Genomic DNA, 26824 nt, shown 5'->3' with positions numbered 1-26824 from the left:
TTGGACACAAGAGGTGCCAGCAGGATTCAAGGTCAAAGCACTTTAAGAAGTGTGTCACCTGTGCCTAGGAAGCTCAGCCCACTGAAGGCTGAGCATGCTCAATAGCCGCAGCGTTGCATTTGTCCTCGGTCATATGGTGGGTCTTCCATCACCTGGGCTGTGTTAAAAGAGCTGTCAAGGTATGACAGATGCCCCCCCCCCCGCCCCATCTCTCAGCCCCAGAGCAGCCAATATTCATAAAACACCCCAATGATGTCCAAGCAGACTCGGTTTGACTGATAGTTGGAGGGGGAACAGAATGGAGTATCCTGGAGAAGGGACTGGCTGGCTGGTTCCCTCCCTGGCCAGCAGCACTCACACACCCTGACACTGCCACTTGGTTCTGCCTCCCCCTCCCTTCTTAGAAAGGGCTAAGAATGGATGGAATTAAGTATCCAAACATTTACAAAGATTAAACATGGAAGGACAGGCTCCCTGGAAGGACAGATCGTGAAGCTGAGGCTCCAATACTTTGGCCACCTCATGAGAAAGTGAAGAATCCTTGGAAAAGACCCTGATGTTGAGAAAGATGGAGGGCACTAGGAGAAGGGGACGACAGAGGACGAGATGGTTGGACAGTGCCGAACATGAGTTTGACCAAACTGCGGGAGGCAGTGCAAGACAGGAGTGCCTGGCGTGCTATGGTCCATGGGGTCACGAAGAGTCGGACACGACTAAACGACTAAACAAACAAACAAACAAAACAAACATCTAAAACAGGAACATTTAAGCACCACAGCAAATACACACACACACACACACACACACACACACACCCGCCCCGCTCCCCACTGGAGGGGCAGGGGCTGGTGGAAGAGATGGGCTGAGCTGAAAGTGCAACACAACCAGGCGGCCTGCTTTGGGCAGAGCAGAGGCCCCATCACCGAGAAGGCCCTACCTCCTTGCCATCTTGCCTATGCCAGGGATACGCCCATTTCCTTGACTCTTCTCCCTGCTGCTACTTTTTGACAACTCAACCTCACCCTTTGGTTGCCATGCTGCGTAAACTACATTCTTTTCATTGCCTGGCCATTGACAGCTGCATGAGCAAATCCTTCTGGCAATTAAAGAAGCATTTGTCTCTTTTCTTAATTCACGGGACACAGGCAGGATCACCTCCAGGGGGTGTCAGAGCCCTTGCACACGTGGAGGCTGGAGTGTAGGGAACAGGGCGGGTGGCTGTTTACGCCCTCCCATGCCCCATCTCCTAGCAACGGCCTGCCTGGGGTGTTGCAAGAGGGCAGCCAGGCAGGAAGCGGCCCTGATTCAAGCTTGCAGGAGACATGGAAAACTTGACTCGGCAAATGCCAGAGCAGCCAGCCACCCCACACAGATGAAACTGGCACAGCCCAGGGACTCCCTCCAAGGGAGGTTTCAGAAAATGACACAGTGGGAGAAATATTTTAATGCCAGGTGTGTTTGCAAACTGCACAGGAAAGCCGCCGGCACCAAAATGTACGTGCTTTTTAAGGAGCTCCATTGACTGGAAGCCCAGAATTGGAATCTGCATGCTGCTCTCATGCGTAATCTCATTGGCATCCTGGCACCATCCCTGGGAGGTAAAGTCAGTATTCCTATCCCCCAGATTGCAGGTCCCCACCCCCAACAACTGCTGAATCTGAAAGGGGGAAGACTCTGCTGTGAGTACATGGCAGGGGTGAAATTCGAACCGGAGACTCCCTGATTCATAGGCTCAATGGTCTCCCAGCCAGCATGGCCAATAGCCAGGGGCAATGGGGGGGGGGGTTTCCATCAACACCTGGAAGGCCAAATTTTCCCCATCTAGTCCAGCATCCCATTTCCTACAGTGCTCAGTCAGATGCTGCAGGCAGGGGCTGAGGGCACAGGCTGGTCCCCAGAGGCAACATGCTCCTGAACAGAGTCCCAATAGCCATTAACAAATGTCCTCCATTGGGCAAACTTTTGATACTAAGGGACCCTGAGCTCAGAGAATATTTTGTCGTCCCCCCCCTGCTTTAGGAAGATGTGAGGGCTCTGGCAGGGTCCTAGAGACCCCCTACCTCTTTCCCAAAAGCTGGGGAGGCAGGACTCTAGGACCCTGTCGGGCCTCCTTCCCATCTGTTCTCCCTCCACTATTGGAGGCAGGGAATGTGTCTGGGAATTGCAATTGGGGAGAGTTGCACATGTGCTCAGGCCCTGCTTTTGGAATTCCCTTTGGGACTTCTGGCTGGCCATGTGAGAACAGGAGACTGGACTAGAGGGGTCCATTTCAGCCTCTTTTCTTGATACATACACAATTTTATTGTTTGCCACCTTTCCACAGTTCAAGGCAGCTTACAACATGAAAAAATACGTAACTACAACATAAGTAGACATAAATGATAAATAAAACATTAAAAAAATACACAACCAAACTGAATGCTTTGCACATAAAGATATAAAATAAATATATAAAAAGCCCACATCACCATAAGCAATGCCCTGCAACAAAACCCCTTAAACAACACCCCATTCTTCAAGTCTGTTCAGCATTCTCAGATTTTGTAGCTGGAGTCAGCCCTGGCCCCACCCTCCCAGGCCAGGTGGAAAAAGACTTGCAAGGAAGAGAGCAGGCTTTCTGGGACTCACAGCCAAGCTAGTTCTTGATCTGTGTCCCCTTCATATAGTTAGGATCCTTACCGGTACTTACCTTAAGGCCCCTAAAAGACAGTGCTTTCTACTGGTTAGAGCAGAGGCTGGGGCAGGGAACCCTTTCCAACCCACTGGCCACATGCCCTCTGGCGAAACCTTCCAGAGGCTGGATGCCTGAAGGACAGCGGTGACTCTTGCCACCTTGGTACTGCACACCCATGAACCTGTCTCTCCACCCTGGCAAGCCAGAGTCAGGATCCCAGTTCAAGAGCTCACTTGAGGCGGGCATTGAGAGATTGGTCTCAAGAGGGTGCGTGGTCTGAGCAGAGTCCCAAGGGCCAGAGAGAGGGAGGCTGGAGGGCCGCATTGGCTCCTAGTGCTAGAGCATCAGATTAAGACAGTGGAGAGCCAGGATCACACCTCTGCTCGCCCATGAAACTGACAGGGGGCTGCTACTTCTCAGCCTAATCTGCCTCCCAGGAGGCCTATGCCACCTGCCCTGAGGTCCTTGGAAGGAGGCGGGGTATAAAAAGGTACCGGCAATGCACATTTGTGACAAGGGACCATGTCCCATTGGGAATCGGTGTGAAGAAGCACCACTTAGAATCATAGAATCATAGAATCGAATCATAGAATCATAGAGTTGGAAGAAACCACAAGGGCCATCCAGTCCAACCCCCTGCCAAGCAGGAAACACCATCAAAGCATTCTTGACATATGCCTGTCAAGCCTCTGCTTAAAGACCTCCAAAGAAGGAGACTCCACCACACTCCTTGGCAGCAAATTCCACTGCCGAACAGCTCTTACTACCACTTGCTCTTGGGGCAAAGGAAGGATGCTGGCTTCCTCCAGGGAGGTGCCTGTGCTTGGTCCCCAGAGCCAGGAAAGGGGCCTGGGCTCTGAGCACGCTGCTCACTCCGCATTCAGACAGCTTTGCAAGCAAAGCATCTTTCCCCAAGATGATGTCCTCCTCTTAGTTAAACACACTCCCTCTGGGGGAAGGCATGGTCAAGGCAGACCCACTGAAGCCCGTCAACAGAAGCAAAGGAGCAACCCAGGCAGGCAGGCGGGTGGGGAAGGTTTCTCATCCACAAGAGGTCCTGCCAGCCCTCAGCCCCATTGACTTCAAGGGAGCAAGTCCAAGGGCGGAGAAAAGCCCTCAGATAAGGGGCCTTGGACTTTGCCTCTTGCGTTCTGTGGGCGTAAGTTCCTCAAAGGGTTCACAGGAACAGAAAGTAAACTCAGCCGTTATGGGTTAAGAGGGTGGATTCCTCTAAAGAGATTGGTCACAGGCTGAAACAAAAGAAAACCAAGAGTAGGAATAAATGCCCCCTCCTTGCCCAGAAGGTGGCTGCAAAAAATGGCATAATTGAAGGATCTCCTGAGATTTCTTCCAGAATATTAAAATTCAAGGTAACTTCGCCTAGCAAATTTCTACAAAAATAACAAACCCATATTGACACAAGAAATAAAATACAAACTGGGTTACACCCAAATACCTTGGCTAACACACCGTCAACTGCACGCCGCCTTAAACAAATCAAAAGTAAAACCAGCAGCCAATTTGTCCTTTAGAAGGCATCTCAAGGCAGCCCTGTTTAGGGAAGCTTTTAATGTTTGATGGATTTCTGTATTTTAGAATTTCTGTTTTCTTGGAAGCCGCCCAGAGTGGCTGGGGGAACCCGGCCAGATGGGCGGGGTATAAATAATAAATTATTATTATTATTATTATTTATTATTATTATTATTATTATTATTATTATTATTGACTGCCTTTGAAAACCACCTCCTAACAGCAAAAGGACACAGCAAGGAGATAGCATCTACAATATACAAAATACTGCTCCAAAACCCCACAAACCCCCTTTGACACAATCAAAAAACAACAATTATGGTGACATAAACATAGGCTACGAAATTAACCCCACCCAAAGGACTAGAATGTGGTCTAAACCATAAGGTCATAATACAGAGCTTACTCTCAGCAGCCAGAAACCTCATAGCCAGATGGACCTGTCCGGAGTATAAACATGGACCACTGGTACCAAATCGTATTGGGAAAAGCCTTACCAGAAAAGTTAACCAATAAACTGAAACGGACGTGGGAACAAATAAAGGAGGATGCCTTCACCCTGGAATGGCTCCCCTTTATTACATACACAGCTCAACAAGAACCCACCAACAGCATACGCATTTATACAGTGGTGGTACCTCGGTTTACAAACACAATTGGTTCCGGAAGTCTGTACTTAGCCTGAAGCGAACTTTCCCATTGAAAGTAATGGAAAGTGGATTAATCTGTTCCAGACGGGTCTGCGGAGTACTCAACCTGAAGCGTACTGTATGGCTAACTTGACCCAACAATCCCTCCCCCCTCACATAAACAAATCTCACTGCAGCCAGCGAAAGACAACCAACCACACACTGTCCCCCAATACCGCTCACTACCGAGGAAATGTAACAAATAGAAAGAGAACCTACCGGCCCCACACATAGACTTAGTAAAAGCATAGAAGTTTTACCACCCCACCCCCTCTCCCCCTCTTTTCTTCCCCAACTTTATCCTGTATACAGCACTGGCTCACAACCTGAAAAAGAGACAATGCACATATTTTTGTAAGGCAAGAAAATCTTTTATAAAAATAATTTTAAAAAAAGAATTCAAGGTCACCTTGTGAAATTGATCAGGTAGAGCGGTGGGCAGGAGCCTCAGTCCCAGGCGTCAATTGGTGCCCTCCAAGCCTTTCTCTCTAAACTTCCCCCAGATCACACACCCTCTTCCCAGTCCACAGCTCCCTGCCCTGCTTTGGGCCCTCCTTGAGTGCTTTGCCTGACTGGACTCTGCCCTTGGACTCTGGTCATCTCTCTTGCTGGCACTGGACAGGAGGGCTGCGCAAATGTGCAGAAACCATGTATCAAGGCAAATGCCCATTTTGCTTCTGGCCCCCACTCCCCACATGCGTGCAGCCCTTAGACTGTAAAAGGTTCCTGAGCCAGAGATTCAAAACAGACAAAAGGAAGTCCTTCACACAACATGTGTTGTAACTGAACTCATCGCCACATGAAGTGGAGATGGCCACTAGCTCAGGTTGCTTTAGAAGGGGAAAATCCAAGGAGGAGGAAGCAGCTTTTCGGTGGCTGTGGAGGACTTCCACTTTCAAGGGCAGTCTACCTCTGAATGCTAGTTGCTGGAGGGCAGCAGGGAGAGCCCATGCTTTTATTCCCTCTTCCTGGGTTTCCCAGAGGCACCTGCAGGACGTGGGAGGCTGGGCTCCATGGCCTGATCCTGCAGGGCTCCTATTTTGCTGGAATTCCCTCCCAGGGCTGTACTGGGCCACAGAGAGGGTGACATCCTGCAAGGACAATGAGAAACTTCTCCCACTGACTATCAGAGGCAGCTAAGGAACAACCGGTGTAACCAGCCCAGCCGGTATGAACCAGGAAACCTAGCAACACTTGAAATGAGGATGACAGCAGAAGGCTATCCCAGACTCACTTCATTCTCAGCGGAGGGTGGAGGGACAAGATTGCCATACCATGCAGAAAGGGCTGTCAAAGGGCTGTCCCAGCTCAGGGCGGGCCGGGATCTCCTCCTCCTCCTTAGCAGCTGAGTCAGGCTTGGCAAAGGGGGGAGGGCCAGACTCAGCCCTCCAAACCACCTTTCAGCAGCTGAACCTTCCTTCCTGATTTGCTTACAGCCAAACCCTTTTAAAAAGGGTGCTTCCCCCACCCCACCCCCCAAAATATGGAAAAATTCCCACCAACTAACTGATGAATTGAATAGGCAGGGGTGGGGAAGGAGTGCAAGTGTTGGTGGACTACAACTCCCATCGCCCCGATCACAGACTAGGCTGCTACATCCACACATGACTTCCTCCAAAGAAACCTGGGAACTAGATTACCCCATCACAGAACTATAATAATAATAATAATAATAATAATAATAATAATAATTTATTATTTATACCCCGCCCATCTGGCTGGGTTTCCCCAGCCACTCTGGGCGGCTTCTAACCGAATATTAAAAACAGTACAGCATCAAACCTTAAAAACTTCCCTAAACAGGGCCGCCTTCAGTTGTCTTCTGAAAGTAAGAGAGTTACTTATGGCCTTGACATCTGCTGGGAGGGGGTTCCACAGGGCGGGCGCCACTACCCCCCTTGGGATTCTTGGGAGGAAGCCGTGGGGCTGTTTGGGGTTGCAGTTCACTGATGGCCAACCCCCCCCCCCCCGGTTAAAGAGAAGCTGGGGCAGAATGACTATCCGCTCTCCGAGCCCCATCCCTCAGTTGTTGCTCTGTTTCAAGATGAAACCCACGGGGCTCCTTTGGACCTCCACCGCATTCCGGATGGAAAGCGATGCGTCCTTATCACTGGAAGCAAGGCGGGGCCGGAATGCCTCTGAGCATACGCAGAGCGGCGCCCCCTGCCCTCGAGTTCCGCGAGGAGCCGCCCGGCCCGCCTCAACCTTCCCGCGCTCCTCCTGCGCACGCGCGGCTCGCTCGTCAAACCCCTCCCGCTTTCCCTCCGCGGCGTGACGCCATCGCGCCGGGGACGCGGCGCAGTGACGCAGCGGCTGTTGCCGGGGAACGCTCGTTCCTTCCCTCTCCGTGCGCCGCCCCTCCCCTCTCCCTCCCTCCCTCCCTCCCTCCCCCCTCCCTTCGGCGCTCCGTCCGGGCCGCGCGCGGAACCCAGAAAGAGGCGGACGGCGGACGAGAAGAGACGGAGACGGAGCGCAGCCCCGGAGGAGGAAAGACGACGGACCACCAGGAGCCGCCGCCCGCCCGCCCGCCATGGTGCTCGTCAAGGAATAGTGAGTGGCCGCCTGGGGGCATGTAGTGGGGGGGGGGTGACGGGGGTCTCTCTCCCCGCAGTCCCGGAGGGGAAAGGGCTTGAGGGACGTCGCAGGGAGTTCCGCAGGCGGAGGACCCCCCCCCCTGTCCGGAGGGACGGGGGCTGCGCTCCCTCCCAAGCGGGGTCTCTCTCTCTCTCTCTCTCTCTCTCTCTCTCTCTCTCTCTCTCTCTCTCTCTCTCTCTCGCCCCCCCCCCGTGGGAGGGATGCGCGTCCGAGGAAGAGGAGGATGGACGAGGGCGGTGAAGGTCACCCTCCGCCCGATGCCGGGATGGGGATGGGGATGGCGGAGCCGCGCTTCCCTCCTCCTCCTCCTCCTCCTCCCCGGCGCCCGGCATCCTCTTTCGCAGGAGGACCTTGGAAGAGGAGGAAGAGCGGAAGGCCGCCGCCGGGAGCCCCGACGGAGAAGCGGGCCGCTCTCCTCCTCCTCCTCCTCCCTGGCCGCCTGGCTGGGCCATCTTCCCTCTCCCTTGGAGGACCGGCTCGTCCGGACAGGGCAAAGCAAGGTGCGGGGTTGCCGCAAGGTTAACTTGAGATGAGTGCCTCTCTTTTGCACCGTGGGGGTGGCTGTTTATGAGTTGTTGTTTTTGGGTGAGGTCACTTGACCCTGCCTGGGGTCAGCTTGCAAAACCACCTTGGTATGGCCCTTCCCTGGGCCTCTGGCAACAGGGTCTCCCTCCTCCTCCTCCTCCTACTGCTGCTGGAAGTCCTGCCTGGCCAGCAAGTGCTTGGGGGGGGGGAGGACAGGGGCAACGACTAGGACACTTTTGCTGGTGCTTCCAGGTGCTGGGATTTGCCAAACGCCAGAGCAGGGACCCAGAAGATGAGACAAACCCTTTGCTTTCCCCGGCAACCGGCTTGCCAACATGGCCACAGCCATCAGATGCTAACGGGGCCAGATGCCGGCAGCGAAGAGCAGCTGCTCCTTCCTTGACCTGCCTCCAGTTAAACTTCTGTCCTTCTGCAGCACTGTGTATCCGCAGTGTGGGATGGAGTCTGGGATGCCCTGCTGCTCTCCTCCCTGCTCCAGGGTCCACAGCGAGGCCCCATAAAAGGCTCCCTTTTCTTCCCCCAGGCCGCTCCTCTGAAAACACATGGAACTTCCTGAAAGAGGTTTCGGACTAGAGCCTTTTTCATATCCATTGCTCAAAGTTTGCCTCACCTCAGAGGCAGGCAGACCCTGCAGCAGAGCTTCTTTAAAGCCTGGATCAATCCTCAACTGCAGCCCCAAGGAAAGTGAGCCACAGCTAATCAGCCATGTTTGGGTCCAAAGTCTACTCAGTCATGAAAGTATGACTTGATCATCCTCCATTATAGGTTTATAGTTGAGAGGGCTTTGAAAGAAAGCATTTTCGTTTTTAAGGTGGTTTACCTGTTTGCTGACTCCTTGACATGTCTGGAAAATGACAGCTGGCTATGCAGAGTCTGCTTCTTCTGGACAAGTTTTGGTTTCCCCAAGTTATAAGCATTTTGACAGGTTGCTTGATGATGAACTGAGATTCTCCTGTATGAAATTGCTAATTGTCTCCTGTCTCTTTGCAAACACAGACACACATCCTAGCCTCAGGAGTCATCGTGCTCTGCTGGCTCATCTTCTCATGCATTGCTTTATTCCAAATGTTCATAGAATTGGAGGGTTGGAAGGTATCCCCAAGGGTCATTTAGTCCAAGCCACTTGCAATGCAGGAATCCTAGCTGAATAATCCCTGAAAGATGACCACCCAACCTCTGCTTAGAAACCTCCAAGGAAGGAGAGACCAATACTTTCCAAGGGAATCTGTTCTGCTGTTGAATGGCTCTCACTGTCAGAAAGTTCTTCCTGATGTTTAATTTCTTGCCATTTGAATTCATTGGTTCAGTTCTCTCCTCTGGAGCAGGAAAAAACAAACTTTCTCCATCTTCCATGTGACAACCCTTTAGATGTTTGAAGATGGCCACCATGTCATCTCTCAGTCTCCTCTTTTCCAGGCTAAACATACACAACTCCTTCAACCTTTCCTCATAAGGCTTGGTTTCCAGACCCTGGATTATCTTGGTTGCCATCCTCTGCACACGTTGCAGCTTGCCAATGGTCTTCTTAAATTGTGGTGCAGGACTCCAGATGTGTTCTGACCAAGGCACAATAGAGCGGTACTATTAATTCCCTTGTCCTGTACACAATACTTCTGTTGCTGCAGCCTACAATAGCATTAGCTTTTTTCCCTGCTGCATCACACTAAGACCCCTAGATCCTTTTCACATGTACTACTGGTAAGCCAGGTATCCCCATCTTACATTTGTGCAGCTGGTTCTTCCTTCCTAAGTTTATAACCTGGCATTTGTCCCTTTTGAAATTCATTTTGTTAGTTTGGGCCCAGGTCTCCAATCTGTTAAGGTCATCTTGAATTCCGATTCTGTATTCTGTGGCATTAGCTACCGCTCCCAGTTTGTTGTCATCTGCTAACTTGATGAGCATCCCCTCAATTTCTTCATCCAATATGTTTATAAAGAATGTTGAACAACAACAGGCCCAGGACAGAACCCTGTGGCACCCCCCTTGTCACTTTTTTCCAGGATGATGAGGAACCCTTAGTGAGCGCTTGTTTGGATTCAGTCAATCACCTACAACAAATCCACCTACAACAAGTCCACATTTTATTAGCTTCTCTGCAAGAGTATCATGGGGAACTTTGTCAAAAGTCTTACAGAAATCAAGATACACTAGGTCCACAACAGAAACCCATGCTGGGTCTTAGTAATCAAAATATCCTCCCTAAGTACTGTTTAATTATCTGTTCTAGGACTTTTCCTGGTTTTGATGTCAAGCTGACTGGTGGGTAGTTTCCTAGGCCTTCTTTCCCCCCTTTTTTGAAGATGGCGACAAGGTTTTTGTCTCCTTGTTCCTGTCTTCTGGTCTGTTATGAACAAGTTTAGGGCTGGGCTCTAAATATTTTGGTACAGGCTCCTGCTTTTAACAGCCATTCTGGAAATACATTTCTGGCTTTCACTATTGACAGAGATCAAAATAAGGCACTTCTTTCTTTGCTGTTCTCCTTGCCAGAAGCACAGGAAGTTCCTCATTCCTCATCTTCCACACAGACCCTTCCTGGTGACCCTCCTCCCCTTTGGCCTAAGACTGGTTTGGTGAAGGAGCTCCCTTAGTAGGGCGTCTTGCCCTCGGCCTGGTTTGTGGGCCACCGTGAGCTCTGCTGTCCAACTGGCTGGTGCAGAGGGTCCCTTTGCAGAATTCCATACATTCCTGTACCCCCTACAGCCAGTCATCCCAGTCTGTTGTCAGGTTGGCTGCTGGAAGCTGGAATCCAGCTGTCCCTGGAGGGCCACAGCAAGTCCCCCTTCCCTAGAGGAAGAGGGTTGCTACTGGGTGTGCATTGCATTGCTGGGGAAGAGAGACTGCCACATTTTGTGCCTGGAGCCCTTCCCCAGTTGGGAGTCATTCCCGTCCACGCTGTCTTGACTTTTCTGGAGTTCATCAGTTGGCCTTGCCAAACATCAAAAGCTTTGCCAAATATTTAAGTTGTCCTAGTATGGAGATAAATGGCATAGTTGTAAAAAAAACCTTGTCTCTTTGTTTTAGTACAGGTAGGCTTTGGTGACAGCTGCTATTGTGATGGCATCATCATAACGCATTAGATAAAGCAAACATCTTTGCTTCTGACGTTAATGTTTAACTGGCCACTGCATGTGTGTGTGTGAAACATTATTGTGGTGTTTGGGCTGGGCTTTACACGTGTCTTCTGTCCTGCAAGTTCCTTGGTGGGGCTTGGACAGAGTCCATCTTGCTGTTCTAGTTTTTCTGTTTATGGAAGTGACAGGCACATAGATTCTCTCTCTGTCTTTCTCTCTCTCTCCCCTGGATTTCTGTGCAACTTTTCTCTGCATCCTGCCAGACTCGTTTAGTAATGTGGTGTGGTCTTTCTCCACACAACATCTGTGAAACGGGAAACTTCATTGCTGTTCTGGGAAGTCCTTGTCTGAGTTGCCCCAGGCTGCAGAAATGAACTCCCCAGCAGAGACAGCAGTGGCAACAATGGGGGTGGCGGGGGGTGGCAGGCAATAGCGGGGACAGAGGGAGGGTGTCCTAGCTCCACTGGAACCCCATGGGCTGCAATCCTCCAGGGGGACTGTGAGTTGTTGTTGACACTGTACAAGTGATCCTGGTTACTGGACCTTTAGTGAACTTCCTTTTGTTTCTTGTCTTGCAGTCGTGTTCTTTTGCCCGTGTCTGTGGAGGAGGTAAGTGCCAACCTCTCTACTGCTTCTTTTTCAATACCTGCCTTAAATCTAGTCTTGGTTCCATTTGTGGCCAGTGCGGTGTGTTGTGGCTACTTAAAGATTAGCCTGTTTCTGCTTTTGTAGGGGCCACTTTGCTGCATGTGGGGAGGAGGTGGGTGCTTAGCGCTGTGGAGAGGAACTTGTCACCAGTTCTGCAAGGGGTTGAGTGACATTGGACAAGTTTCTGGGACTCTCCTTAAGGTGCGAGGGCCTGGCATTTGTCTGCAGGCTTTCTAATGCTCTTCTCACTGTTTAAACACTCATGGTCAGAGCACCCACAAGTCTCAAGTGTGTGGCGGATCTTTCCTCCAACCCAGTTCCCTGCTCCACTCTTGGCATCAGTTCTGGGTGGCAGAATCAATAAGGTTTATCTGGGCTCTGTTGCCTGCCTGCCCTCCTTCTTAAGACTATTTGAATTATTAGGAACAAGCTGCTGACTAAAGAATGTTCCTGAATTTGCAGCAAGATTAGTGTGTGTTATGTGAGGGCCTAACTCCCACCGTGCCATAAACTTCTGCCAGGGGCTTTGGAGTGGAGGTGGAGACATCCCTTGGATGCGTAGCTTGTTATTCCCCTTGCTCTCTCTCAGCGCTTTGCGCTCCAGGGAAGTGTCAGGCCCTCACTGGGGGCATTCCTGGGTGTCTGTGGCAAATGTGCACATTGCACAAAAGGGTGTGTCCTTTCCTCCAACTTTTTCTTTGAAGCACAAGTGTGGAGGGGGCTTCCAGCTTGAGCGGTGCTCTGCTTGACGTTCCTTCCAGGTCCATTTTTCTGCCCCACCCCCTGCCCCAGCCCTGGTGATGGCAGCAACAAAGGACAATGGAGGCAGAGCTAGGAGAATGTAGGTCAGCCCCAGTGGCCTGAAGCAAGCACGTGCGACTTCTGTATCAGCTTCACCCACGGAAGGAGACCCAGCTGGGGAGCCTTGCTGGAAGTGCTCCTTGCTCCTGGCCAGGGCTTTGGGTGCTGCCCTTCCTCCAGCCTGGATTGGATGGGGCTCATCCTGGTCTTCTGACTCGGCACTCCTGGGGTACTGACTCACTCTCTGCTTGGGTTCCCCAGGCGGAATAGTTGGAGAGTAATGCAGGCCAACCCTCTACAGGTAGAGGGCTGCAGAGGTAACTGAGACAAGATGTGTGAAGGAAATATGTCTGCTTGACATCCCCCCAGCTGCCCGCTGCCCTGCTCTGGCGCCCGGGTGGCTCCTCCTGAGCAAGGGCTGGCCTGGCTGCTTCAGGCTTTGCACCTGCTGGGGTCCTGCGTCCTGCCCAGTGCCGCCTTGTCAGAATTGGGGCAAAGCAGAGTTGGGTTCATGTTTCCCAGAGTTCGGGTTACAGAGTGCCTTGAAGGGAGAAGCAGGAGGTGCGGCTCCTGACCCCTTGCAAGTGCAGCTTGGCCTCTTGCCGCTTCTGAGGCTGTGCCCCTTGGGCAGCCTGTCTCCCTGGACGAGGCCTGACAGGCAGCCCCCTGGGTGAAGCTGTCTTGGAGACCCCCCCTCCCTGGCTTGTGGCTTTGGCAAGGTGCGGCTGGTCCCAAAGCACAAGTCAACCAATGCAGGCAGGTGCCATTTCCATTCAAGAGACCAGAAAGCCAGAGGACCTAGGAAGGCGTTGCAGGCGCCAGCTGAGAGTGGGAGCCAAAGCAGCCCCGAGTGCTACTGGGATCGGGGAGGGGAGGCTGTGTAAAGCGATACCAAGAGGGGGCGCTGCAGAGCAGGATTTGTTCCGAGTGGGATGGGTGCCAGCTGTGCTCTCTCTTGAGGCTACAGAACCCCTCAGCATCCCCCCCCCCAAGGAAAGCAAAGGCGGCAGAGGGGAGGAAAGCAGGAACCTTCCTCCCAATGAGGCAGCTTAAAAATCCAGTGCATCACCTCCCAGTCCAATGGCCCAAGTTGGGTGTGGGGCTTGTAGGTGTCTGTTCTCTGTATTCTTTGGGGGCATTTTCAAGAGCCTCAATGGGGGAGGGGGACCTTTGTGGAATATAAACAAGATGGGCCATCTTTAATATCCAGAGGCGATCAGTTGCTTGATGTTTTTGGGCAGGATGTGTGGGTGTGTTCTCAGCTGTTCCTTCTAACATGGTGCCATCATTTGTGCCCACTCTCTGTGTGCCCCCCAAACCACCCCCCTTCCTGCATGTGAGCTGGAGGATCTGCCTTTCCCAGCTGAATACACAGCCTGGCTGAGGGGTGGAAAGGAAGAGGGGTGCTTTCACTACCGGACCGTGTCTCCCTGAGCATGGCACTGAGTCTGAGGTTTTAGCCCCAGCAGAGCACAGGGCCCCTGCTTGCCAGGCCTCCCAGAGCGCTGAGCTGAGCGGCTCCTTCCAGCCACCCCACCCCACCCCACCCCCCTCCTTCCTGGGCACGGGGCCTCTTGCCCTCTTGGACACTTTCTCTGGCGGATTCCCCCGGGGCCTGCTCTTATTTAACACAGCAATTTATCTGGGTCTGCTTCCTTGTTCCAATGGGATTAGGGGATCAGAAATAACAGGGAAGATTAAGGGGTGAAGATGGCAGTCCAGCAGCCTGATCCTCTTAGTGCCTGAACTCGAACTTGTGGAGCGAGAGGATGCAGGAGAGGGAGAGTGGTGGGCGAGTGCGTCAGCGCTGGGGACACGATGCTCTCTGTCCCCAGGGGACCCCGTCCGGGAGACCCCACCCCACCCCCGGGACAAAGCCACTTGGTCTGCCCCAGTACTTGCTCTCTCTGGACAGGCTTCACAACTGTGCTCACAATTATGGGGCAGATGGCCTTAAATGCTTGCACAGCGTGGAGGTTTAGTGTTGGACTAGGACTGGGTAGAGCCAGGCTCAAATCCCCCTAAGCACCCAGTGCTGCTTCCTCTTAGCGGCCTAATCCTTTCTAGGGTGAAATGAGGGGTGCTGGGCACTTTGGAGGGCTGGATCGACCCCTGTTCCAAGGACTCTGCTTCCAGCCGGTGGAATGCCCCAGGGCTCCCAGCGCAGGCTCTGCAAAGTCCTGACAGCAAATGCAGTACAGAGGCAGAAAAACAGGCAAGACTGTGTAGCTTGGGGGCCCAGCACCCGACCCAGGTTCAGTCCCTGGCAGCATTGCCAGTTGAAAAAGAGGCCAACAGTCTGCACATTGTAAAGCAGTCAGGAACATAGGAAGCTGCCTGATGCAGGCTCAATAATAATAATAAAGGTCAAGGGACCCCTGACCATTAGGTCCAGTCATGACTGACTCTGGGGTTGCGGCGCTCATCTCGCGTTATTGACCCAGGGAGCCGGCGTACAGCTTCCGGGTCATGTGGCCAGCATAACTAAGCCGCATCTGGTGAACCAGAGTAGCGTATGGAAACGTCGTTGACCTTCCCGCTGGAGCAGTACCTATTTATCTACTTGCACTTTGACGTGCTTTCGAACTGCTAGGTTGGCAGGAGCTGGGACTGAGGAACGGGAGCTCACCCCATTGCGGGGATTCGAACCGCCAACCTTCTGATCGGCAAGCCCTAGGCTCTGTGGTTTAACCCACAGCGCCACCCGCGTCCCGCAATAATAATAATACTAATGTTATTATTTATACCCCACCCATCTGGCTGGGTTTCCCCAGCCACTCTGGGCAGTTTACAGCATATCTAAAAACATAAAACATCAAGCGTTAAAAGCCTTCCAATATAGGGCTGCTCAGACCTTCCTCTGTCCAGTTTTAGGTTGGCTGTAGGGCTGGATCTATGCTTATAGCACAGCCAGTGGTCAGGGATGATGGGAGTTGTAGTCCAGCAGCATCTGGGGGCCCACGGCTAAAGAGCACGGCGCTATGCATGATCTCTCCAGCGTCTCCAATCATTTGCCGTATCTTTGCATGGTGCTCACGCTCCTGTTGAGACCCGGTGGGGTAGGCGATGCTGAGCTGTCTGGACCAGTCCAGGGCTGCTTCCTGTGTCCCTGCCTACCTGCTTGCGGAATCTGCAGTAATGCTGTGATGTCCCTCCTCCTTCAGTACCAAGTGGGGCAGCTGTACTCCGTGGCAGAAGCCAGCAAGAACGAAACTGGTGGTGGTGAAGGGGTGGAAGTCCTGGTGAACGAGCCCTATGAGCGCGACGGGGAGCGCGGACAGTACACCCACAAGATCTACCACTTGCAGAGGTATGTGGCGGAGATGCTGCAGGCAGGGTGGGTGTTGGCCAGCAGAGGCCTTGCTTGGTCTTCCTTGGTCTTCCAAGGGTGAACTCCACCTGCTTTGCAGTCTCTTTGCCTTTGGGGAGAGGAGGGTAGTTGACCCCAGGTTCTGTCTTGGGAAGGCAGCCCCTGTCTGAGAAAAGAGCCCTCTGGCCAGAATTCTGAGCAGCCTTCCAAGTGAGCTTCAGGGGTGGCTGGAGGAAGTGCTTGCTGGGGGGGGGGTTGGATCTTGGCCCCTCAAGTGACCCACAGATTCCTCCCTCCCTCTTCTGGGGGCTTGTTCAGCCCTAGTACTGCTTTTCTGCATGTTGGGCTTGTTGCTGCTTGTGCACAAGGGAAGCAGTGGGTCCTCTTCCTGCTTCAGCTGCTGGGCAACTGTTCTTGTGGCACTCCTTGCTACAGCTCCTTTTTGGGTGGGGGTATTGCTTTGATCCCAGCTGCTGTGACCTGTTCAAGTGACTCTCAGGAAGCCTGCAGGCCCGTTGGAGAAGGCCACAGCCGGGCACTTGTGAGCTGAGGTTCCTCATCGAGCCTTTCTGGCCTGGTGATGAGCAGACTGGGGAGACAGAGAGGAGGAGTCACAGCTGGGTGGGGGGGAGCTCCCTCTTGACCCCTTTGCAAAGCAGCTTGCCCTTTGGCTTTACCTGCAACTGTGGAGAGCAGCAGGTCAGTCTGAGGTCCTGGGCCTGAGCACTGCTGGCTGGGGGAGGTTTCAAGTCAGTTGCCTTTTTCTGCAGGGTCGGTGGCCCTTCTCAGCTTTGTGTGACCTTCTGGGTGGTGTTTCAGCCTTTGGGTGTAGGGCATTGTGTTTGTGGCATTTGACACGTTTGCTGGCTGTTGCAGCAGTCAGTCAGAAGACCAGAGGCCCCAAAGCATCCTGGGCTTGTCTGTCTTTGGAGCTGGGCTGTGTGTGCGAGATGCCGTTCAAAGACAGCTGTCTTCTGTTGCTCGTTTCCTTCAGCAAAGTCCCTCCCTTTGTGAAGATGCTGGCCCCAGAGGGAGCTTTGAACATCCACGAGAAAGCCTGGAATGCCTACCCTTACTGCCGGACTGGTGAGCAGCCTTGCACTCTGGGGGGGCGGGACACCCTCCTCATCTTTTTGGAAAAGTGCAGCCAGGCTTGGGGGACCTTTTGCACAGACGTTCCTAAGCTGCAACTAAGATCATTTTGCCTCCCTGGGATGGGCAGCTGTCTTGTGAGGCTGGCCGGAGTTCCAGGGCTTTGGTGCTGGACAGAGGCATCCATTCTGCTTCCTTGTATAAACCGCAACAGGGCTTGCCTGAAGGATACCTGGGCTGATCCTGCCCGGTTGATCAGCCAGGCAGGACTCTCCCTGCTCCAAATCAGCCCTCAAGAGGGAGATTCTTGGGGATCAGGCAGGGCTGGCTGAGCGAGCCAGTTTGGAAGAGCTTGCGGAGGCCGCAAACGTTCTTGCCCCTGAAAGCTTCACAGGGTCCCTCGGCCTCAGGTGCTTCCCCCAAACCATGGACTAATGGGCTTCTCATGTAGGGAAAACAGCAACCCATGTTCTTCTCCAGCAGCTGCCAAGCTATGCCACTGGCAGGCCAGCACATAGCTCAGCAATTCTGTTTTCCAGCCTTGCCATGTTAGCATTTTGGGTGGGAGAATGGGGTAGCCACAAGGCTTGGTTGGTGCAAGAGCTGCAGCCGCTGCTCATGCAGGTTGCAGGGGGCATTGCAGCTTTCCCCCAAGTTTTCCAAGGGCAGAGAAGGCACACTGGGTGGGGGCCCAGCCATGACCTCTTCTGGCCGTGGGTCCTTGCATTGCTCAGGCCTCCCTGGGGGAAACATCCATTGCTGCTCCTGCCCTGGACCAGAGTCTGTGGAGGGGAAGCTGCACCTCCACCTGGACTTGCGGCAGTGCTGCATCCAGGACAGGCCACACTTTGTGGCAGCTGCGCAGGGCTAGGGATGACTTAGTGGGGATCTTGGGACACTGCAGGTCTTCATTTCCTGGAAGAAACTAGCAAACTGTGAGAGGCCCACCCTGGAGAGTCGGACGGCGGTGCTCCGATTCAGGAGCCCTGCTCTGTGAACCTCCGCTCTCTCTTCCTTGCTTTAAGTTGGGAACGACACACCCAGCATGCTCTGGGACTGTGCGCCAAGGGAATTGCCATGGCGGCTTCTTGTCACGGTACATTCCCAGGTGTTCCCTTGTGAAAACTTGTAGGGCCAAGCAACCTGGCCGGTCCTGAAAAAGTGTGTTAATTCCTCAGAAGTCGCTGCGCTTTGAGCAGCCACCTAACACGGGGTGTTGAAACCGTGGCACCTGCCCTGTGAGCTTCAGCTCCACCTCTTCAGAATGGCCTGTCACCAGATCCACCATAGCCTGGCTCATGAATAATGGAGCTCTGCTATCAGAAGCATCTGATTACTGGCAGCCGGCGCTGGACTTGGTTACCACATGGTGGAATGTGAAGAGCTGGCCTGGCCTGGGAGGCAGCTCTTTCCTCCTGTGCAGGATTGGAGCAGGGAGAGGAGGAGAATGTCCTTATGCGCAAAGTGGAGAAGGCCTGGCAGGCAACATTCACCTGACCAGACTTATTCCATCTTCTCATCCAACTGGAAGCAAATGGCAGCAGAGCCTCAACCCTGGCTCACCAGGCGGATGGGACATTTCCCCCGGGGTGGTAGGCTGTCTCCCTCCAGAGGAAGCCTCTTCCAGCCTCAACAACTACGCCTGTTTTCTAGGCACAGAAACTCAGGGATGGATTGAGCCAGTTCCCAGGGCAGCAAAGTCTCTCACATCCCTCTGCCTGTGGAGAACACTTCTTCCTCCCCATCCTGCAGCAGGGAGGGAGGCCCTGTGGCCCTCCAGATGTTGCTGGACTCCCAATGTCCATCAGCCTCAGCCAGCCAGCAGAGGAAAGGGGGAGGGGGGAACCAGGGATGCTCACCCCAGGGATGGGAATGGCTTTGTGATGCATCTTTGGTTATTGTAAAGGTTGAGTTGTGGAGTGCCTCCACAGGCCGGGGCCTCTTGTCAGTGCAGACCATGAAGGGCTGTGGTCTACCTTGTTATTTGGGAGCTTCCTAGGTGAACCCACAAGGCCCCTCCTGCTCTGAGATGTGACACCCCCCACCCCTGTAAACAGAGCAATAGAGCTGGTGCCCCCTCTGAAAATTGGGGGCTGGAGCAGGAGCCCCAGGCAGTGCTGTTGATTCAGAGGCAGGTAGGAGCAGAATCACCCAGGAGCATATCCAGGGCTGTGGGAAGGGTTTGGGGCAGCAGGAGCGCTTCCTTCTGGCAATCCATTTGCCCCCCAGGCACCACTGGGCTACATGCATGGGGGGGCATGTCAGAGTTCCTGCTGTATCTGCAAACTCTTCTCTCTCTCATGAAAGCTGTCTTTCTCTTTCCATGTGCTGATTTCTGGAGCAGTTATTACGGTAAGTGTGCCTTCCTCCCTTCTTCAGAGTGGAGGTGTATGAGTGATTGGGGAGGCTACTGGGATGCCCCACAGCCAGGTGGGGTTTGCAGAGGGACTGAAGCCCTCTTGATGTGGAGCCCCTGCTTTGCACACAAAAGGTCCCAGCTGGCAGAAGACCCTTCTCTCTTTGAGCCCCGTGGGTGGGTGGGTGGGTGCTGCTGCTGCTGCTGCCAGTCAGTGTGGGCAACAGTGAGCTTGAGGGACCAACATTCTGACTCACTTCCTCTCTGCCTGTGAGCAGCTGCTTGACCCTTCAGGGGTGAACTTTGCTTCTTTGAATTCAACAGTTGATGCCCCTCCACAGCTTCCTGCCCCTGTTCTCATCCTGGGCAGGCTGAGATCCTCCCGGGCCACTTGCTCCCTGTCCTGTGGCCTTTGCCCCTTCCTCTGCTGCTCAACAGGGGCCACTGGGGTCCCGTCCTGGCCACTGCATCCTGTGCCCAGAGTGCTTTAGTTTATAAACTCGGTGTCTCGGCCAGTCCTGGCAGGCCCTCGATCAGCCCCTCTAGGAAGTGGCTGCCCTGGCGATGGATTCCAGGCAGGACAAAGAAGTTGTGGGTGGGCTGGCTCCCTCTGGCTCTGGCCTGTTAGCCAAAACCCTGGAGAGCCTCTACCAGCCTTTGTCGTGGGGCAGGGGACCAAGGCTCTGACTGGCAGCTCTAGGCATTCTTTGAGGGTTTTCGTCAACTACACTTTGCCTCCAACAGGGACTGTTTGTCTCTTAGCTGGAAGAGCACTGCAACATCTTTAAAACTACTCCATTCTCATTTTGTGATAGATAAAACAGTGCAGGTTAAATGTTAGCAGGCACAGAGTTCTGAGATATTTGCCAAATAACGTAAGAGTAAGTTTTCTCAAAAGGTTTCTAAGGGCCTGGAATTCCATTGCTGTGATGTGAGAGAAAGTTGCCTGACTCAACTTAAGGCGCCAATGGGGAAAGGAGAGCAGGCAGACTGATCCGCTGCCCCAAGGTGTATGCTGCCACTTGCATTTCCTAATTCCCAGCTGGTAACAGAATCTTCTCTCTTTGGCAGAATGAGTACATGAAAGACGACTTCTTGATCAAAATTGAGACCTGGCACAAACCGGACCTTGGCATGCAGGAGAACGTAAGTGCCTTTGGCAGAAACGGCCCCCGGAAGCGGGTGGCAAAGAGATAGCTCTGCAGAGCTTGCGTTCTGGAGGTGGCCAAGTGCAAAGAAGGTTCTGGCATGTTGCTGGTGTGGAGCAATTCTAAGCCGGAAGCGCTTGTCCCCAAGGGACGCCTCCCCAGCCACCTCCCCATGCACTGCTAGGAGCGCCACAAGACAATACGCCTCCAGGGTTTGTGCTGGGGGTCCCCCAGGAGTTTGTGTGCCCAACTTAAAATGCCTCTCCCTGGACCACACAGGCTGCTCTTGGCCTGCTCTTGTGGGCAATGGGGGGATTCTTCACTTACTAGCTTGCTTTTGGGCAGGAGCTCTTTCCACCTGGGCCAGAGGAGAGGTTTCTTTTTTGACCCCGGAGAACTTGGCTCTTCATGAGCCACCCTTCAGCTTCTCTCATGTCTTTTCTTGCTGCTGCTGTGTTTATTTGATTTGTCTTATTTACAAAACTATTAATTCTAAAGTGATGTGCAAAATAATAATGTAACAGTAAGAATGTATAAAAGCAATGAACAATATCCAACATTCGTCATACTTGGAGCACCAAAGCAAATGGGCATAGTTAACTTGAGTCCATTAATTTCAGTGGGTTTACTCTTGAGTAGAACTTAGTTGAATATACCTTACTATAAATATTCTGCTCTTTCATAAAAACTGATGAGTTTCTGTGTGTTTAAAGATCTTTGCTGTTATGTTATTGTCCTGGGTTGGGTGCCCTGAAAGCTCCAATGGCTGAAGGTGGGGGGAAGAAATCAATTTAAAGAAAAGCACTAAAACTTGGAAGGGGTGCACTGAGACATCACGCAAACCCTCCTCCTTTGTGCTGCCTGCAGGTTCACAAACTGGACCCGAATGAATGGAAGAACGTAGAAGCTGTCTATATTGACATTGCAGACCGGAGCCAAGTGCTTTCAAGGGTATGGCAGCCAAGTATGAGAGCTGGCTTGGAGTGGGTGTTCAGGAGAAGGGCTCCTCTTGGGCTGCAGGCAGGTGGGGGCTTTTGGGGGGTGCGTGCTTTGCTTGGCTGGAGAAAAGCAGCTGCCTCTGTCGGGGGCTGTTCCCAGTCAGCCGAACTGGGCCCTGGGCATAGCCACAAATAGCCACCTCAGAGTTGTCTGGCTGATTGTGACCTTGAGTTTCCCCTCATTGCTCTGCAGCAGCATAGCTCACAAATGAAAGAATTGGCTTAGCCACAAAAACTACTTAGACTTCTGATTTCTGTGGGCATTTTGTGTAGGCTTCTAGGAGAGTAAGAGGTTCCTTTTTTCTTTTCTTTTTATTTGCGAGCGCTGAGAAGGAACCATAAATCCCAGCATAAATCGCTCTGTTCCCTTGCTCAGGATTGTAATTGGCAAGGAGGCTGTGGAGAGAAAGGGGGGGTGCTGCCCGTCTTCCATTCCCTGGGGGGCCTTTGGGATTAGCAGCTCAGGCCAAGGTGGAAATGCCCACTGGTCCCCAGTGCAGGGAGCTACAAGGCAGCCTGGGATGTCTTGCCCCTGAGCAGCTGCTGCAGCAGAAGGGGGAAAATTGAACTCCTCTGAGCTCCTTGCTTTCCAGGAAGCAAAGGAGACTGCTTTGCACCCTTCTTTGGAGGTAGGTGTTGCCTTCCTTTGATGTAACCTGCTCCCTGTTGTATCTGCTCCAGGATTACAAGCCGGAAGAAGACCCATCAAAATTTAAATCCACCAAAACAGGGCGTGGCCCTTTGGGGCCCAACTGGAAGGTATGTGTGGCCATTGGCGTCTTTCTGGGAGCTGTGCCAAATGGCAGTGGTCCTTGGAGAATAGGGGCTCTGTAGCTGTCAAGTGTTCATGCTGCTTCACAGCTGATGGAAGGTGGCTCAGGACTGTCTTCCTTGAGACTTAAATGGGGGGCTTCCTGGCTCATAGCTGGTACTCTGGACCTGCTGTTGTGGGTTGGGTTGCCAGAAGTGTAAGCATTGAATGAGCAGAGAGGAGGAAGAGGGGAGGGCTGGCCGGGGGCTGGTTGGGGCCAAGGGCTCCATTCTGAGGACTCCTCTCTTATGTCTGCAGAAGGAGCTGGGCAAGCAAGCTGACTGTCCATACATGTGTGCTTACAAGCTAGTAACAGTCAAGTTCAAGTGGTGGGGGCTGCAGAACAAAGTTGAAAACTTTATACAGAAGGTGAGTGAAAGGTCACCCCAAAAGGCCAACAGGACGTAATTGGGGAAGGCGGGTGAGATGGTACAGCCCTCGGCCTTCACAAAAGGGCTGGGGGGGGGGAACTTCCTTTCATCGCTTGGGTGCTGCGGCTTTGCCAGGCGTGCCACATTCTTCTCTTGGAGCTGGAGCAGTCACACCCCAACTGCAGGCAGGCAAAGGAGGGCCTGCCACGTTGGCCTTGTTGCTTTGCCTTTGGCGAGTGCACACAGCTTTCCTTTACAGCCAGAAAAACCTGTGTCTGCCTCAGAATAGTTACAAGCCAAGGGCTGAGATGGCCTTTTGTGCCCAGCAAGATGAACAGGCTCTGTAGGGCCCATCTTCCTTCTGCTTTGTGTATCGGAGCTCTAACATTCTTGCGCTTGCCTGCAAGAGCGTAGAACAGTCAGTCGCTGGACAAGGCTAAGAATAATGGAACTGACTTCTGGCCGGGAGCAACGTGGTGCTGCTCCCTTGAGGGGAGTGGGGAGGCATGACTCAGCTGCATGGCTCAACATGCCCTGCTGCACGCTGGCTGTGGACGGCTCTTGCGCTGGAGCTCTGAGCTCTTCTTCCTTCTCTTGCAGCAAGAGAGGCGACTTTTCACGAATTTCCACCGGCAGCTGTTCTGCTGGCTTGATAGATGGGTTGACCTGACCATGGAGGACATTCGCAGGATGGAGGACGAGACGAAGAGGCAGCTGGATGAGGCAAGTGGAAGAGACTTGGTCTGCTGGGGCTCATGTCCCCCAGAGGGACCAAGGACTGGGGGCAGGCAAGTGGCCAGCAGCGCTGCTTTCCTCGCCCGAGTGCCTGAAGTTCTTGCTCCTTTTCTCTGTTGGATGCTTTGTGCATGACACGACACGAGGCTCTGCGGAGGTATCTCAATTCAGGAGACCTGCCCACTTGCTTGTGCTGCTCCCTGGCCTAATTTTGCAAAAGACCAAAAATCTCCTTTTCTCCTGCTGCAGATGAGACAGAAGGACCCCTTGAAAGGAACGTCGGCTGCAGATGACTAGCGTGGATTCCTCTCTTTGCACGGTACGTCCACATCTTTGGGGCTGCCTTCCAAGGTTAGAAAAGAGGCGATGCCACAAATATGGGGACAGGGTGCTTCTGGCATGAGCTGTGTTGCCCTTTCTTAAGGTTCCTGCATTGGCTCAAAGCATAAATATCAAGAGAAACATCTGTGCCAGGTGTAATAAATTCTTGGTGCAAGTGTTCTTTGCGGGCTAGGCTGCAGGAGGCTTTTGGTGTGTGCATGGGGTGTCTGAGCAGAACATGGAATAAGTCTGCTGCTGGCTCTCCAGGATTGCACAGTACTGTACCCTCACTGTTGAAACCGTGCAATGTCATCCCTGACAGAAAAGGCACTCTGCGGTCCCCTCCTTCAAAAATGATTGCCAAGATACTCAGGAGTATTTAATAAATCCAGCTACCCTGCAGAGCTTCCCCACTTGAAAGATTGCTTTCAAGCCACTGAAGTAACCCAGTTTCTCTCTTTCTTTCCTTAAGTTTGCAAAACAGCCAGCAGGAAGGCCCAGGAACTCTACCCTCTTGACCAATGGACCATCTCTGGATCAAGCCCTCCTATATCCAGTCAGCAGGCGACTTCCAACCTCCCCTAGCTAACTCTAGTGGCCCTTACTATCGTGAGCAAATAGACAGTCCTCTGGTCCTGAGTGCTCTGGCCTTGGCACCTGGGCTGGAGGCGCTTCCTGGGAGATGGCTGCCCCTGGGACACAGCCGCCTTCCTCAGAAGAGTGTTCAGCCCAATTCCCATGTGGCTCTTTGATTTCCAAGTGACCGTTTTAGCTGAAATAGTCTTGTGATGTGGTGATTTAGATTTCATATGTATGTAAATATCTATATTTTTCCTTTGAAACACTGGGATAAACTGCTGCCTTTGTTTCTTCACCTTTCTTTGTCCATTTGTGGAGATGGGAACTCAGTATTAGAGGGTGCCAGGCCAGCCTTTTTGTTCCCTGAATCTCACGGTGATGGGCAGGGCTCCTGCTAACAAGGAGCAGGGAAGATTGCTACTAGCAGCGCCCTGGTCTTGAAATGCACCTGCATCAGCCTCTGCTCCTTGTCCAGGTTCTGCCTGCTGAGCCCTTTCCAGTGTGGTCCTCAAGGTCCACATTGCTGCTTTTGGGGTGGTGGGAGCAGGTAACTTAGTTGGCCTGCTAAGAAAAGTCCTGGGAATCCTCCACCTTCCTCTTTACTACAGTAGACGAGCTGAATGGTCTCTTAACCTGACCACCAAACAAACTGCACAAGCAGAATCCCGTTCTTTGGTTGTTTCATGCTCAGGCGCTGCTTGTCTTGGGCGTTTGTGCTGCTCCTGAGCAAGAAGGCCCGTAGCACAGAGCAGTGGCACTGCAGAGGGGAGGATCTGTCTCTCTCGGTTGCCAGGAGCTGCAGGTCATGGCCAAAGCTGGCTGAGCTCTTTGCTGCTGAGGAGGAGCCTGTCAGTTGAGGGGCTTCTGAAGCCCACTTGCCTGTGGGCTGGCAGCTGCTTTAGACAATCACAGGAGCAAGAGTGGGTTGAACAAACTGCTGGCTTCACTCCGGAGCTGGTGGAAGCAGAGCTGAGGCCATGCCTTGGTATGGCAGCCTCTGTGGCCAGGCCTCTTCCCTTTCTCCCTCCAGAGCAAGTGGCCCTTGCCAGACAGAGAGGGTGGGAGACAAGCAGGGTGACGATGGGCAGCTTTTTCTTGAGAGGAGGCAGTTTATCCCTCTTGTCCTCTTGTTTTGTCCATTTTTTGCCTTATTAATGTCCAAGTGCAATAAGCAAACTTGATCCGTTCTGTTTGCGCTCTCTTCATAGATGCCCTCTTGGTGACTTGAGGGGGCTTTGGGGGGAAAGGGGCTTTTAGCAAGCTCCCCAGGTGGAGCGGGAGACATGGCTCAGCACTGGGCCTGCCTTGCCTGCCTGAGAAAGTGAAGCCCAGTGGTTGGGGCAAATTCTGTTGGGACCAGGAATGTGTCGGGTGCTCCCTCCTCCCTCCCCTTCAGGGCAAGGAGGCCCCCCTGGTTAATCTTCCTGTACTGTAAAATACTGAGAATTGGGAATTAAAACACTGAACTTTTCTTTTTCTTTTTTCTTTTGGTAATGAAGTGTAAGAGGATTCTTATGCTTGAATGTGTTAACTGTTTCTGTGGCTGTTCTTATCACTCCTGCTGCTTAAAGATTTGTTTTTTAGCTGAGAGGCTTTGTAGCTGGTGACACCACATCTCTATGGAAACAGATGGTGACATTTTGAAGGGCGGGGGAGAAAATCAAGGGAAGATTGTGGTACGAAGGTGAAAGCTCTCATTAAAACACAAAGCTTTCCTGCTTAGCAGTAAGAGTGAAAAAAATGCAGCAAACTTCCACTCTGTGTGTCCTTTGTTCTGCTCTTTGCCTGTTGCATTTTTTTAGAGTTCACCTCCTGCCGAACTGTAGCCGAGGCACATCTTCTGAGCCTTCTCTCTGCCTCCGTCCCCCCATGACTGACCTCTTTGTTCCTTCTTGGGAGGAGGGGGGATCCCAGCAATGGGAGCAGAGAGGGTGCCGCGGAGGCACTGCGTAACGTTGCATTTGGCTTCCCCACCCAGACCCCACCCCACCCCACCCTGTTGGCTTGGAGGAGGGTGGGTATGGTTGCTGAGCTGAGCTTCTCTCTCCAACACCTGCCTGGGCTTCCATCTTTGGAGCCCAGTGTGGGGAGAAAAGCCCCCCACCCCACCAGCATGCTCTTGCCTTTCTGGGCTCATCCTCTGCTGGCCTCTGCAGGGACTCCCTGATCTGTTTTGGTTGGTTCCTAGTGCAACTCCTTTTTATGGCAAACACTTTGTAGACTTGATTAGATGATCTTATTGTTTCTTTAATGTGAGTTTGTGCCTTTTTTTGTCTCCCAATCTTCCAATACAGGCATATTGGAAACAAATCTAATAAAATCATAGACAGAGCATTGACCTGCAGTCTGGCTTTTTCTTGGGTGGGAAGGAAGAAAGGGGTTGTTTTGCCTCTCCCCCACCCCTGATATCTTTTAGGATGTGTGTCAGTCAGTGTGAATGACTTCTCTTTTAATTGGAGGAGGGAAGCTGTGACAGCTGCTGTGCTTCCTGAGCAGCTGGACTCCAGTAACCAGGGGGAAATCTCTTGGGAATGGGTGGGCTTCCCTG

At 52.7% G+C, this 26824-nt stretch overlaps 1 protein-coding gene across 1 annotated transcript; it reads left to right on the top strand.

Annotated features, from left to right (window-relative positions):
* Positions 1 to 7281: 7281 nt before the first annotated feature.
* On the top strand, positions 7282 to 26608 carry PITPNA (phosphatidylinositol transfer protein alpha). Its single transcript, XM_035138834.2, has 12 exons — positions 7282 to 7443; positions 11685 to 11715; positions 15720 to 15865; positions 16860 to 16951; positions 19302 to 19309; positions 20385 to 20459; positions 21329 to 21412; positions 22141 to 22218; positions 22529 to 22639; positions 23242 to 23364; positions 23626 to 23695; positions 24170 to 26608. Exons 1-11 carry the CDS (start codon positions 7424 to 7426, stop codon positions 23671 to 23673), a joined length of 816 nt encoding a protein of 271 aa, XP_034994725.1. The 5' UTR covers positions 7282 to 7423; the 3' UTR covers positions 23674 to 23695; positions 24170 to 26608.
* The last annotated feature ends 216 nt before the right edge of the window (positions 26609 to 26824 follow it).

The sequence above is a fragment of the Zootoca vivipara genome, chromosome 15 (assembly GCF_963506605.1).
Source record: "Zootoca vivipara chromosome 15, rZooViv1.1, whole genome shotgun sequence".
Taxonomy (NCBI): Eukaryota; Metazoa; Chordata; class Lepidosauria; order Squamata; family Lacertidae; genus Zootoca; species Zootoca vivipara.
This window is presented reverse-complemented; position numbering and strand designations above follow the sequence as displayed.

Bases quoted from the DNA above. Each gene is read 5' to 3' on its own strand.
- PITPNA (XM_035138834.2), top strand. From the start codon at position 7,424: ATGGTGCTCGTCAAGGAATA. The intron at 11,716-15,719 runs GTAAGTGCCAAC...CTCCTCCTTCAG, and splicing joins TGCCCGTGTCTGTGGAGGAG to TACCAAGTGGGGCAGCTGTA. The intron at 23,365-23,625 runs GCAAGTGGAAGA...CTCCTGCTGCAG, and splicing joins CGAAGAGGCAGCTGGATGAG to ATGAGACAGAAGGACCCCTT.